The following is a 14911-nucleotide window of genomic DNA, read 5'->3' as shown; positions in this document are numbered from 1 at the left end:
ATATTGCATTCTACTTTGGCACAAACACAGGCACAGCAAATGAGATAAGAATATTCTTGGGAAGAATTGTGCCTTGCTTTTCTCTGTGAGGAGAAATGTGGGGCTACACACCTGGCCCTGCTAGGCCAAGGGAACAAAACCCCATCACTGTGGATAAAAAATCTTCACATTGGATTCTACTTTTGCACAACACAGGCATAGCAAATAATTGTTTTTCCTTTCTCTGAGGTTCAGAGAATGTGAAACCCAGGAAGAATTGTGCCTTGCTTTTCTCTGTGAAGAGAAATGTGGCGACACCGTGCCCTGCTTGCCTGGGTCTGCCTGGATTGGGGTTTTTGACTTTTCTGCAGTTTGTTCTTTCAATAAATGAGAGTTTAGGGGATGTTTCACTTTGTAATTCCAGAGCCTGTGCACACCCTGAGATCTTCTCTAGCCACACAATCACCTCCACCAAAGCCCACTAGTGGAATCATTTGGGTTCCCTCAGTTGCTTTGGCGTTTGCCACTGGGTTTAATCACTTTTTGTTCCATCAGAACCAGCGCTGGCCTTGCTCTGCCGGTGCTGAGGGACGACTGTGGCATCAGCTGAGCAAACAGAGGGGGATGTTTGCACACCCAGACCCAGCACAAAGCCTTCAACCCGAGCTTGGAAGGAAATGCTGATTCCTCCCCGACAGTTACTTCTTTGATAAAACAGGTCGATCTAGCAGGAAAAAACAAACAAACAAACAAAAAAACTCCCGACAAAACAAAACAAAAAAAAACCCCCACCAACCCCCCCAAAAAAGCCTAAAAAAAACCCCAAAAAACGAAAAAAGCAAAAAAAAAAACCCCAAAACCTAAAAACCCAAAAAGCCAAAAAACCAAAAAATCCCCCCCAAAAACACACAAAAAAAAAAAACCCAAAAAACAAAAACAAATAAAACCCCAAAACACCAAAAATAAAAAATTAATAACCCACCGCTGTGGCTATTTAGGAAATAGGGACCCACATCTGCCGGGAGCTGCCTGTTGCAAAGGTATGTATGTACAAAAGGCACGAGAAGTGGGTGCTGAGCAGCGAGGAGTGGCAATTATCAGCTGCACATATCATTAGAGTCTCTGAGATTTTCAATGGCACGGAGCTCCCCACACCGTGTTTGCTGGGCCAGGTAAAAGGGGACTCTTAATACTGTGCAAATATGACTTACCAAAGGACTTTGCTTTCTCACCTATTCTCGGGCTTTTCAAATCAACATTATTAATTGGTGGCTTATCGGTAAGTGCTGTCTGGCAGTTAAAGGATGTTTCCACCCAGTGCAACGATACATAGAAACTCAGCAATGTCAGCCACAAGGACAAAGGACTGCCATGTTGAAACAGAAAAATGCTTCGACACCTTCAATCGTCTTTGTAAAAGCACTGAGCGTTCCAGCATTCACTCGCAGCTGTTATTTCATGTTCTATCATCCTTGTTTTAACTTAATAGATTATTCAGAACTCTGGCTTACAGCTGCAACTATTAGAACTTCTAGTTTTTCTTTTTCTTTCTTTCTCTTTCTTTCTTTCTTTCTCTCTCTCTTTCTCTCTTTCCTTCTTTCATTCCTTCTTTCCGCCTTTCCTTCTCCTTTTCTTTCTTTTGTTTTCTTTCTTTTCTTTCTCTCTTTCTCTCTTTCCTTCTCCCTTTCTTTCTTTTGTTTTCTTTCTTTTCTTTCTCTCTTCCTTCTTTCATTCCTTCTTTCCTTCTTTCCCTCTTTCCTTCTCTTTTTCTTTCTCTTGTTCTTTCTTTCTTTCTTTCTTTCTTTCTTTCTTTCTTTCTTTCTTTCTTTCTTTCTTTCTTTCTTTCTTTCTTTCTCTCTTTCTCTCTTTCTCTCTCTCTTTCTCTCTTTCTCTCTTTCTCTCTCTCTCTTTCTCTCTTTCTCTCTCTCTCTCTCTTTCTCTCTTTCTCTCTCTCTCTCTCTCTCTCTCTTTCTTTCTTTCTTCCTCCCTCCTTCAATCCTTCTCTCTTTCTCTCTTTCTTTCTCCCTCCTTCACTCCTTCTCTCTTTCTCTCTCTCTTCCTCCTTTTCCTCTGCTTTTCTGCTATCCGGGTATGTACAACCACACATTTTAGAATCTGGACCAACTGGTTTCCATGCTGGATAACTCAGCTACTTTCAGCCCCTCAGATCACCTTGCTCCCCACCTGCCAGCTCTCCTGAGCACCAAATCCACTTGAAAACGGAGAAAAATGTTCGGCTGATAAGGAAAACCGAACACAAAGGGCACGACACTTCCCAGGCACCATTAAAGGGAGGCAAAAAGAGCCTAAAAAGAGAAGAAAAGCTCTCAGTGCCCCCAGCTCGCATTTTCCCCATGTGCTGGGGCCGCACACGTGCGGGAATGAAAGGACACTCGGGCTCCTGCCTCCCTTTGTCACTGATGAACAAGATAAACCCAGGAGCTCCATGAAAACCCGAGTGATGCCGCTGCCCCTCATTCTCATGCAGGATTGTGGAGATCCAGGCCGGCCTGGCAGGTATTTGTGTGAACCTCTCTGCAGGGACAGGTATTTTATCTCCTCCCCAGAGAGCCTGCTCAGCTCTCAGCTATTTCAGGGGCTCGTTTTTCTCAGCATCGAACCCAAAGCTTGCTCCTGGGCTGGTCGCGTTCTGTGCATGCCACAGGTGAGCGACCCTAAATACAGAATATGAATTTCTGCTGCTTCTTTTACAGCATGACATTATTTTGAAGAAATTTTCCTGTACAAGCACAAAATCAGGTCGAATTCTTTTATTTAAAGGACTTCTGTGCCACCACATTGACTTTGCAGTTTTATAACAGCAGACTCGTGAAATGAGATGTTCAGCTTCTTCTTCTTCTTCTTCTTCTTCTTCTTCTTCTTCTTCTTCTTCTTCTTCTTCTTCTTCTTCTTCTTCTTCTTTTCTTCTATATCATCTATATATCTATCTATATCTATATCTATATCTACCTATATTATTGGTATCTATATCTATGTCTATATCTCTGAAATAGCAATGCTTTGGAAAAATAAACCTGATTTAAATCCCCCGTTTCCTACTCCAGGAGTGCCCAGTTTGTACTCAGGTTTAGCAGGGGATGCTCTGGGCTTTGCAGGAAAGAGCAAAGGAGCACATGGTGAGCAGCAGAGCTGGAATGGAGGGTGGGACACTCTCCCAATCCCAAGTTTTTCTTGGCAAAAGGGCTGGCAAATCCAAACTGCCAGGAATAAATTGCTGTTGGAGCTCGAGGACATGTTGGAGTCATCAGCAGACACAGAGCCTGAGAGGAAGGACCTCACTCAGGGACAGCACAACCTCCTTAGGAAAAATTGCAAATCCTTCCTGCTTGCATTGCAGGAAAGCAGGAGAATAACCTGTGGCATTCAGATTGTCTGAAAATTCCCTTTGCCCAGGATTTTCCTCCTGGGAAGCTGAGACGCCTCAGAGAAAAAGGAAAACAATAATTATCTCATTTGCTTCTCCTGTGTTTCCCTCCTTTGGAATGTGTTTGGAGATTGTTTACCCACAGGTGATTGTTCCATTGGGTTCTGCTGCGAGTTGTTTTCACTCTTTGGCCAATCAGGGCCAAGTTGTGTGGGGCCTCTGGAAAGAGTCACGAGTTTTCATTATTGTCTTTTTAGCATTCTGCAAGTATCCTTTCTGTAGTATTTAGTATTATTTAGCTGTATTATTTAGCTTTCTATATTCTTTAGTATAGTATAGTATACTTTCATATAATATAATATCATAAAATAATAAATTAGCCTTCTAATGGAGAACATGGAGTCAGATTCATCACTCCTCCCTGCCACAAGGGTCCCTGCAAATCCAATAATAACCCTCCAAGATTCCTCTGCTCCCAACAGGAACTGAGGGTAAGAAGAGACAGCCAGGCAGGAAAAAGGGATGAGGTCAGAATTAGGGACATCCCAAACCCAGACAGAGCTGAGTGTCCAGCTGAGAGTGTTCTCCTGGGGTGGATTTACAAGGGAAACCCAGCCCCAGCACAGATATTTTCCAGGATTCACCTATTTTAAGATTCCCATGGCCAGGAAATGATTAATCTCTATTTCATGGCAGCAGGAACTGAGCAAGAGACTGCTTGGATTGGCCAAGATTACCAGGAGAAAAGTCCAGCTTACTTCTGGGCAGCACTACAGAAAGAGGGAAAAAACTGAAGCAGGTATTAAAGGAAGAGATGAACTATGAAAGTCAAGACTTTCCTGGTTTTACATACAAATATCAGTAACTGGAAGGGCAAACATTGAAAAAAATTAAAATATCTCTTAACTCGTTTAAATTGAATATTTCAGGAAAGAAGAATTCAACAGTGTCCTAAAAACTACCTCGAGGCAGCAGCACTAATACACATTTCCAGAGTTTTCCCAGACTTTTTGTGAGGAAGAACCAACATTCTGGGGCAGAGGAGCTGAAGACTGAAATTCCAGTGGAAACTCAGAGAAGCAATTCCTTTAGGAGTTGCAGTTTATTCTCCCGGAACAGAAGGAATTATTGCACCGAGCAAGGGCTAAGATGTCCTGACAGCAGCAGTGCAGAACTATCTCTGCAGCAGTTATTAATGAGCTGGAAAAATGCTGGGTAGCAAATTCACCTCCCCTCCCCAAGGCCAGAATTCATGGCAACAAATCCCTAAAATAATCAGCTAACTCCAGAAGATTAGGAGAGGGGATGCCTCCAGATGACAGAAGATTTCTTAATTTCAGTTTACTTATAAGGTCACATTAAGCAGGAGGAAAATTTCCTCTGAAGTTTACAAATTAGTTTCTAATCTATTCCACAGCTTTTGGTATTTCTGGTCTATATTCTGTGTTACAGTCAAAAATGAGGAGGGGAAAAAAGTAATAAAAAAAAATGAATTGCTTGGGTTAGCCAAGAAAGGATTTAAGCACTTAATTTAGACTCCTCCTGCTGCTACTATTATTATTTATATCTATATTTTTATATATATTTATATACATGTTTACAGAGCTGAAATTTCCAAAGGGAAACTGAACATCACAGAGGAGCTGACTTCTGGTGATTATTTCTTTTTATTTTTTCCCCAAACATTCCTGTGAAAAATAAACTTGGCTGGGTTGTTTTATTTTTTTCCAGAATATGTATTTTAACATCTCATAGAAACCTTGTAGAATCTAAAATCAGAATATATCAATATGTATTGTTGTCCCTGTGGGACAGCAGTCCCACCTTCACTGCTCTGCAGAACCTTATTTACTTCTAGGACAAAATATGAAAAAAAAAAACAAAATAAAAAGGTTTTTTTTGTTTTGTTATTATATTTATATGCAATTATTGTTCACTGGTACCCATTTCTCTGTGTTCTGGCTTTCATTTTTACAGCAGCACTATCAGGGCTGGACCCAGCTTCAAGTCCCTCTGGTGTTCCTCACCCCCATCCTCCCCTTCCCTCCCTCCCCAGCTGCTCTCCAGGTTTTCCTGCTTATCCAGGGAGCTCCAAGAGGCTCCTGCCTGACCCAAATTCTCCTTCCAATGGGATGAACCCAATGCTGCACACCCCCCAGCATCCCAGGGGACCTTCATGGAGCCATCCGCCTTCTCTAAGGCATGGAACCACACAAAAAACCCAAATTCCAGTTCCCGAGTGGAACAGAAACCTGTCCTGGGAACCACACAAAAAAACTCAATTCCAGAATCCCCAGTGGAACAGGAACCTGTCCTGGGAAATGCACAATAAGGTATGGAACCACACAATAAAACCCAATTCCAGATTCCCCATTGGAACAGGAGCCTGTCCCCCAATTCCAGAATCGCCACTGGACCAGGAATCACACAATAAAACTGTCCTGGGAATCACACAGCAAAACCCAATTCCAGACTCCTCAGTGGAACAGGAGCCTGTCCTGGGAACCACACAGGAAAAACATAAAAATTCCAAATTCCCCACTGGAACAGGAACCTATCCTGGGAGTGATCCCACCTCCCACCCTGAGGATTTTTCCCTGTCCTGGGAGAGATCCCACTTCCCACCCTGAGGATTTTTCCCTGTCCTGGGAGAGATCCCACCTCCCACCCTGAGGATTTTTCCCTGTCCTGGGAGAGATCCCACCTCCAACCCTGAGGATTTTTCCCTGTTCCGCAGCAGAACCTGGAGCTGGCCCAGGGCAGCCCCTCCTCTGCTGCTGCACCACCCCAGAGGTGATTCTGCACCCAGAGCTGATTGCAGGAGCTGATTCCAGCCAAACCCTGTGGCACACTCAGCCCAGCATCCCAGGAGGAATTGCAGAGCAGAGGGAGGGGAGGGGGCTCTGTGTGTGTGTGTTACCTTCCAAGTTACCACACAGCCCCCAAATCCCACAGGCTATCATTCCAAAATTTGTGATGTTTTGTCTACTCTGGTGATTTAAGGTTTGTCAGAAAATGTCAGAAAGGCCACGGGGCCAAGGGCTTCCTGATGACTGAGGATTTTCTTTCACATGACCTTCCTGAAGTTGATTTTGGGCTCCAGACAGTGCTGCCTTCAGCTCTGACAGGGGCCGGCTGGCAGCAGATTCGTGGGGATCTCTGGGGCATTCTGGCATTTTCAGACTGAGCTGGGGCTGTAATGCCTCCTAATCATCCAGAATATTGTTTCACTGGAGGGGTGGAAATGCCAGCCCCTCACTTTGGTGAGCAGGGAAAAGGAGCCTGGTGCAAACAATTAAAAACAGCAACGTTGAGTGTTGGCATTCCATGTGTGATAGTGCGCGTGGCTTTTCGCAGGGGAGCACTGAAATGAGTTTTTTAGGCACAGAGAGAAAAGGAGCTTTGGGAGAGAATTGTTAAAAATATTAATTTGTGATCAAACTTTTAACTTATGTTCAAATTCATAATTGCTGTTCAAACTCATAATTTGTGTTCAAACTCTTAATTTGTGATCAAACTCTTAATTTGTGTTTAAACTCTTGTGTTGAAACTGTTAATTTGTGTTCAACCTTGTGTTGGCATTTCATGTGTGATAGTGCACGTGGCTTTTAGCAGAGGAGCACTGAGTTTTATATATTTTATATATAAAACGAGTTTTGTAGACACAAAAAGAAAAGGAGGATTGGGAGAGAAGTGTTAAAAATGTGAATTTGTGATCAAACTTTTAACTTATCTTCAAACTCATAATTTGTGTTCAAACTCAATTTGTGTTCAAACTCTTGTCTTCAAATTCTTAATCTGTGTTCGAACTCTTAATTTGTGTCCAAATTCTTAATTTGTGTTCAAACTCTTGTGTCAAAACTGCTAATTTCTGTTCAACAAGGGATGGAAATGCCAGCCCCTCACTTTGGTGAGCAGGGAAAAGGAGACTGGGATCCTGATGAAAACAATTAAAAAATGGGAGTGGGTAAACAGCAACCTTGAGTGTTGGCATTTCACGTGTGATAGTGGCATTTAGCAGGGGAGCGCTGAAATGAATTTTATATACACAGACAGAAAAGGAGGATTGGGAGAGAAATGTTAAAAATGTCAATTTGTGTTCAAACTCTTAATTTGTGCTCAAACTCTTGTGTTCAAACTCTTAATCTGAATTGAAACTGTTAATTAGTGATCAAACTCTTAACTTATGTTCAAACTCTTAATTTGCGTTCAAACGGTTGTGTTCAAACTCTTATGTTCAAACTCTTAATTTGTGTTGAAACTCTCAATTTGTGTTCAAACTGTTAAATGTGTGATAATTCCCACAAACCCCAAGCAAAGGGAGCAGGGACCAGCACGTGAGGGTTTTACGTTATTTTGGATACTCTTGGTTATAAAAAAGTTTAGGAATCTTCAATTTGCATGTGTTATTAGCATAACTGACTCAGCCAAAATGTCTTAATGGGTCTCCTTTGTGTCCTGATCACAGAGACATGGAATGGTTTGGGTTGGACCTTAAAGCTCATCCCATTCCATGGGCAGGGACACCTTCCACTGTCCCAGGCTGCTCCAAGCCCTGTCCAACCTGGCCTTGGGCACTGCCAGGGATCCAGGGGCAGCCACAGCTCCTCTGGGCACCTGTGCCAGGGTCTCACCCTCCCAGGGAAGGATTTTCAATCATTTATTGTGCCAAGGCAGCAGCCAGCTGTCTCCTCACCCCCACAGAAATGCGGTTTCTGACTCAAACCCAGCCCAAAGTCTGTGTGTCTGTGCTTGGGACGCATCAAAATGACAAGGTGGCCTCTCCTAAACGTGCCTGGAGTTCAGGGGCACTTTTATCTGAGGGGATGCTGCTGTGGCACCTGAGCCGTGTGTGGGAGCAGCTCAGCAGCACGTTCTGGACACCTCCTGAGCCCCAGCAATGCAGGGGAATCAGACACAGGTTATAAATCAGTGCTGGGGAGCAGCTCAGCATCACAGCTCCGGGGTTTGGAGGATGCAGGAGGAGAAGAACCAGCTTAACTCACAAAAAAAATCTTATTTAGAACTGTGAGGTGCTCACACCCTACCCAAAACCCACATTATTTGCTAGGGAGAAATGGGGAATTTGGCATTAACCGCTTCATAGCCTGCAGGTGTGGGAGCCCTGGGACAGCCCCTGCTCTGCCTCAGCGTTCTGCAGATATGGAGAGAGCAACCTTAACCACTCCTCTTAACTTGGCCTGATTTACGGGCTCCAACCCCCCCGAGATCTCTTCATGGAGCCATTTCTCATACCCACACTCACCGAACAACCCAGCCCAAACATCTGTATCACAGAAATTCAACACACAGTGTTATTCCTGCAAAATAATTTAACCATCACTTTCTTTGCTGACTTTTCTGTGCCAGCCTTACACCTTTTTTTTTTTTTTTTTTACTTTACATGCTTCATTTCAGCAAAATCAAGGATGCAAACTTCTTAGAAGTACTTAGTTTCCATGGAAACCTAAGCTGACCGCAACATTATTGTTCTCAAGAGGGAACTGACTTTACTATATGTTCATTCACTGAATTAATGGACTCCTGGTTCTTTTATTAGCAGCTCTCTAACAATAGAAAGAGAGAAATGTTATAAAAAAGACTCTCAGACAACTGTCCACTCTTTTGTCCAGGGCTTATTGGAATGACGCAAGTCTATTCAGGAAAAGATTATAAAAATCAACTCAAAGCTGCCTGTGTTTGTGGCTGCTAAATATACCTTTATTTCATAAAGATACAACCTATAAAACAAGCAAATTAAAGCTCTTTTTTTAAAGTAGTAACTGTGAAGCAGCAGCCCTGGAGAAATGGGGCTTTAGCTCCCAAATCTGGGATTGTTGCCCCCTCCCACGGGGTTGTGGAGCATCTTTAACCCCCAATTCTGCGTCAATTCTCAGCCAGGATGAGGATTGTGCACAAACTGGAGGGGGGTGATTCTTCAAAACCCAGAAAAGTGAAGAAAACTCAGCGAAATCTGTGGGAAATCCTCACTGAGAGTTTGAGAATATCTTCCACAAGCTGGGGATAATATGATAATATATCCCTGTTAAGTGCAGAAATGTAATTTGTGCTGCAAAGGCAGCAACTCACAGCAGGCTGGGTTCAAATCTACAGTTTGAAACATTTCAAACCCGGGTCAAATCTGCAATTTGAGAAATTGCAATTCCGAGTTCAAATCTTCAATTTGAGAAATTGCAGATCCAGGTTCAAATCTGCAATTTGAAACATTTCAAATGCAGGTTCAATCTGCAATTTGAGAAATTGCAAATCCAAATTCAAATCTGCACTTTGAACAGTTGCAAATCCAGGTTCAAATCTGCACTTTGAAACATTTCAAATCCGAGTTCAAGTCTGCAATTTGAAAAATTGCAAATCCGGGTTCAAATCTGCAATTTGCAACATTTCAAATGCAAGTTCAAATCTGCACTTTGAAAACTTGCAAATTCGGGTTCAAATCTGCAATTTGCAACATTTCAAACTTACAATTTGCTCTCACAAGGCTCAGGCCTTGGGGGGGGTTTGTCCTGCCCAGTAATTGCTGCACAAAAGACAGTGAGCAGCTCCCTTGCTCTTCCCTAACTACCTTCCTGAGTGCTTATTGAAGTCTGATTTCTTACTCCTCTGGGTCATCATTCATCAGCCCCCAGATCCCACCGGGAGAGCCCGGCCAGACCTCTCCACATCCCTCCTTGCCAGGGGCCATTCCTGACGGCCCCGCGAAATGGAAAATGTCTTCACAGCGACCCGGCGGGACGGGCTGCGGCCATAATACCCAAATAATCATTTGGCAAATTATCATAATTATCAATCAATCATCCCCGTGTGAACAATGTGCTCCTGAAGTATCAGATGGTTCCTGTGACCTGTAGCATTTTGGATATAATACTAAACCCGGGGAGATTTATGGCCCCGTCCCGCTCTCCGCATCTGCAGCGGCAAAACGCTCGTTGGGGTTTTGCTTTTGCTTTGGAGCTCAAAGATTTCCTAATACCTGGGTTTCTTTTTTGCTACTTGATGCTTTTCTAAAAGGCCAAAATTTGTGGTCACACCCAGTTTTCTAAAATTCACTTTATTTTTTAAAGAGAAATCTGTGTGATTTGCGAGCGCAGAATAACCGTGCTGCTTAAATTGCTTTTACTCCACAGCCTCATCAGCATTATATTTACAGCTTCTAATATTTGGCAATGTAGGAATGAGGCCAGCCAGAGGAGGGAGGGGGAAAATTGGTTTTGTCTTCAGTTTTTGTTGTGTTTTGCACAATGCCAGATTGAATCCAACCCTTTTGAAGCCGATAGCATCTCCCGCTCCCCGTGCAGCACATTCTTGTTAATGGATAAATTCAAGCTCTCCAGAAAGTCAAAGAATAAATTTAAAGCCTTTTGCCAAATGCCTATCCTATTGGATTTTGATAAGACGGCTATTGAGCTTTAATAATGTCTTCTATCCTTTTTCAGCTGGCCCTTAACATGTCTCTTTATTTGTCCCTAAAGCCTCTTCAGCGATGCCTTTTTATTACAAGTCTCTCAGCTTGCTCTCAGGGGAGACAGGGTCGACAAGAGTGATAGATAGATAACTCTATAGATTATCTCCCACAGATGTTTTCTCTCCAGTAGCCCCTCAGGCTATTCCCTCTAAGTAAACAGAAACTAAATAGAGAGTCTACTGAAGAGAGAAGTCCCTGAGGTCCCTTGTCACCACGGTCAGAAAAACAGCCCAGCCTGGGGAGGTTGGCTGGGAGCTCTGCACACACACACACAGAATCCTTCCCCAGCATTCTGGAACCCTCATCCAAAGTGACCCTTGGAGGGGAGAGAAATGCATCTGCTTGGGGGGAAAAAAATATAAAAGTGTGGTGTGTAATGGGCACAGGCCTTGCTGGAGGAAGTGGAAATCTTTCAGCTCAAAGTTAAAGCAAAATGACAACAGGGACGGGGACAATGACAACAAGGTGTTTGCTCAGTTTATTAAATGCTTGGAAAATTCAGAGGGAGAGGACGCCGAGCTGCTTTCTAAGCAAAATAAACAGAGTGCAGGGATATGGGCTGGGAAAAAGACATTTGGGAGCAAGGGACAATAAACCCCCAGGTATTACTCCTATTTTTATCTCTGAGTGTCCTCATTCAGGTCACTAAAAGAACTAAAATAAGTGACTTTCCTGTTTTAATATTGCTTCCAGCACTGATGATTTAAAATTAAACAAACAAGATGAGGAGCTCGTGTGTATTTGTCTAAGTTAAACTAAATATCAGCCAGCAAAGGTGATGCAAGGAAAGCTCGTTAGGTATACACCACATTTCAATCCACGGAGCAGCATAGATATAAAAAATAATCCTGGATATGGGTCCTTCAATGACATTGAATTAGTCCTGTCAAACAACCACTAACAAAGAAATCAGCTTTCTGGTGTTAGTGGTCCCAGCAGAAATAACAGTAACATGAACCGAAAAATACTGGATATGGTGAGAAATACTTATTCTTTGTGCTCCAAGCCAAAAAAAAAAATCCCTGTTTTATTCTACTACAAAACAGGCTCTGCTGTGCTGCAGACTTTTCCTTGCCTTTCAGTTCATTAAAGTTATGTAAAAGAGTGGTTTTTTCCTGGGAGCTGAAGAGCAGAGACAGTTCTGGGGTCAGTTTTAAGCAGAGGTTGCTTGATGCACATCTCCCTACACCCCTGACTGCCATCACCATCCCTTCCCTGCTTTTTCCTGGTTTTACAGGTTTTTCTCTGCATTTTGGGATTTTTTTTTGCTCTTTCTAGTCCTTGTTAGTGCCCAATTCTGAACCTGGGATGCAGCAGTCAAAAGAGCCACTGAAATTATGGTCTCTTTGCTCCCCTCCCAGTTGAAATCAGGCCACCCACTCCAGTTACATTTGTCTTCAGTCACCTTCTCGCCACCAACTCATCTCTGAAGGAATAGGAATAAATTGAAGTCAAATCTCAACCATTGTGTCTTCAGGGATATGACAACTGAATGATTTAGAGAGGCTGGAAAAGGAAATCTGCTCCCGAGAGGGTTTTGTGCCACTGGAGCCAAATGCCAGAGTGCTACTTCCAAACAATTGAGAGATCCTACAAAAATTGTCCAGAGTGATTTCTCATTCTTTAGTTTTCATTTTCTCCTGACTGAAAAGCTGTCTCACAGTAGTCTTTTCACAAGCCATAAAGTTTAGACTTGAACTCTTTACCTTACTGCTCTGACCTCCTTTACCCCAGCTGTAAAACCCTACTGCCCATCCTTCAATAAATTTATCACCTCATAAACTCCCACTAGTGCTTCTCTACAATGCATTTAAAAGACACAAGTGGAAGGCCAGGCCTTCCCCCCTTGTCAAATATCACAATTGTCCAGTTTTATACCTGCTGCACGGGGAAATATTTAAGGACACGGCATTTTTCAAAGACCTGCGGTTTTTGTAACAATCCCCCTTGAAATAAAAGCCCAAAGTTTAAATACAAACCCATGGGTTGAACATATAAAACTGCCATTCTCGTGTTTCCCTGCTTCACACAACTCCTGCTCTCTTTGGGGTGCTGCAGATCCTGGAGGTGGGGATGGAGCGAGTTCATTTGTGAGATTGTAATTAAAGACTGAAGAAGGATTAGCCGAGCCATGGAGAATCCCCTCCATCCTTGTGGGAGCTGCGTGGGCATAATGAGGACCTGCCACCTTGTCACCACGTCTGTCCACACAAAGGGATCCCACAGAGGCAGGGACAGACGCCCCATGAGTTATGGAGGTGCCCAAGGTAAAAAGTTCAGCCACAGGTCCCTGGTGAGGCCGTGGGGCGCTCAGAGGATGTTTCCTCTGAGTCTTGGGAATAAAACCTGATTTTTTATTTTTTAACGTGGTAAGAATAGAACAGGTCATACCGGACATGTGTCTAAATCTCTTTTCCCAGCCTGGCTCTGGAGCCTGGCAAGGATTGTATTTCATTCTCTTTGGCAGAGGGGAGCAAGGGATTCCTTTTAGTTTTAAGAGTGGAGAAGCAGCATGGCCTGAAGGACGAGCAGCAAAGGGCCAGCCTCAGAGATTTCCTGTCACAGATACATTTTATGAAAAATCCTTTCCTTAGGATTTTTCCTCCTGAGAAGCTGAGAGACCTCAGGAACAAAATGTAAACAATGGTTATCTGCTGCTGTGGAATGCAACAGGTGCATCTGTGATTGGTCTCATCTGGCTGTTTCTAATTAATGGCCAATCACAGCCCAGCTGGCTCAGACTGTCCGAGCCACAAGCCTTTGTTATTCATTCTTTCTTGTTCTATTCTTAGCCAGCCTTCTGATGAAATCCTTTCTTCTATTCTTTTAGTATAGTTTTAATATAATATATATCATAAAATAATAAATCAAAATTTCTGAAACATGGAGTCAGATCCTCATCTCTTCCCTCATCCTCAGACCCCTGTGAACACGGTCAAAATTTCCCACTCCCAAAACTTTCACAAACAGGAACTGTGAACATCCTTGACAAGACAACTGCACATAAAAGGAGTCATAACCAGCTCCTTATTTCAGAGAGGACACACAAGCTACAGCTACTGAGAGGCTCTAATCAAACCCAACTTGTGAAGCTTTAATCAGCAAAGCTGTTAACCAACAGATCCACATGGAGCAAAACCTCATTTCAGAGCTTCTGAGGGTAACCCCAACCCAAACAGCAGCCTGGCCACCCAAACACGTCATGCTGAGCTTCAGTGGAGCCCAGTGCAGCTGGGCTGAGTGTGGAACACATTTTCTCTGGTCCAGCTGGAGCCCCACAATGTGATGAGAAGCACCATCAATGCATCACATGGGCTCAAATTTATCCTTTCACAGACTTAGTCCTCTTCCCTTGGACTTCACATCAGCCACATTTGATGCTGATGTGACCTCCAAAAATTTAGCACTTCTAACAAAGGACCAACATTTTCTTTTACTGGAAAAGAGGTAAATGAGGTTTTTCGCTTTGGCCCGGCAGCTGTTTGCATTGTAGCTGAATCAAGGAACACCTCAAACTATTATTTTCTCTTTCATAATGACTGGAATCACAAAAAGACAGGAAAATACGCCAACAGAACCACAACACTTAATCCAAAAAGGCAACAGCAAACACTGGAAAACTTTTACGATGTTATTGCCGTCAACACCTCGGTTCAAAAGTGAGGGAAAATCTCCAGGTGCATTTCCAAGCCAGGGAATAAAACAACTCCCAGGAGACTGGGCCATGTCCTACCTTTTTTATATTGCCCTCCTGGGAGGTCACCTCGGGATCAGTCAGTATTTGCTGAGGAAAAAACAGAACAGAAACAAAATTCAGTTGTGTTGCAGCTAAGAATGCTATAAAATAACAGAAATTCATATTGCTGTGATGATGATGAGGGGGAGAATGAATAAATATTATATTATTGATCATAATGGCCAAAACTCACAACTGCACCCAGATGTTTGGAAAGTTTGATGGAGGGTTTTCAGCAGAACTGTAATTTAATTTTATATATATATGTAATCTAAATTACAGTTCTGCTGAAAATCCTCCATAATTATATTATAATTAATTATAATAA

The 14911-nt window shown here is 43.0% G+C and overlaps 1 protein-coding gene across 2 annotated transcripts in view; it reads right to left on the bottom strand.

Moving 5' to 3' along the window:
- PRDM16 (PR/SET domain 16) overlaps positions 1–14911 on the bottom strand; it is a 306908-nt gene that overhangs the window by 135303 nt on the left and 156694 nt on the right. For both annotated transcript variants that reach the window (XM_031062483.1, XM_031062482.1), the window contains exon 3: positions 14581–14631. In XM_031062483.1, the coding sequence (XP_030918343.1) occupies positions 14581–14631 (51 nt within the window). The remainder of the gene's footprint in view (positions 1–14580; positions 14632–14911) is intronic.

The sequence above is a fragment of the Geospiza fortis genome, unplaced genomic scaffold (genome assembly GCF_000277835.1).
Source record: "Geospiza fortis unplaced genomic scaffold, GeoFor_1.0 scaffold37, whole genome shotgun sequence".
Taxonomy (NCBI): domain Eukaryota; kingdom Metazoa; phylum Chordata; class Aves; order Passeriformes; family Thraupidae; genus Geospiza; species Geospiza fortis.
The sequence above is the reverse complement of the archived record's forward strand: the minus strand, read 5'-3'. Positions and strand labels throughout refer to the sequence as shown.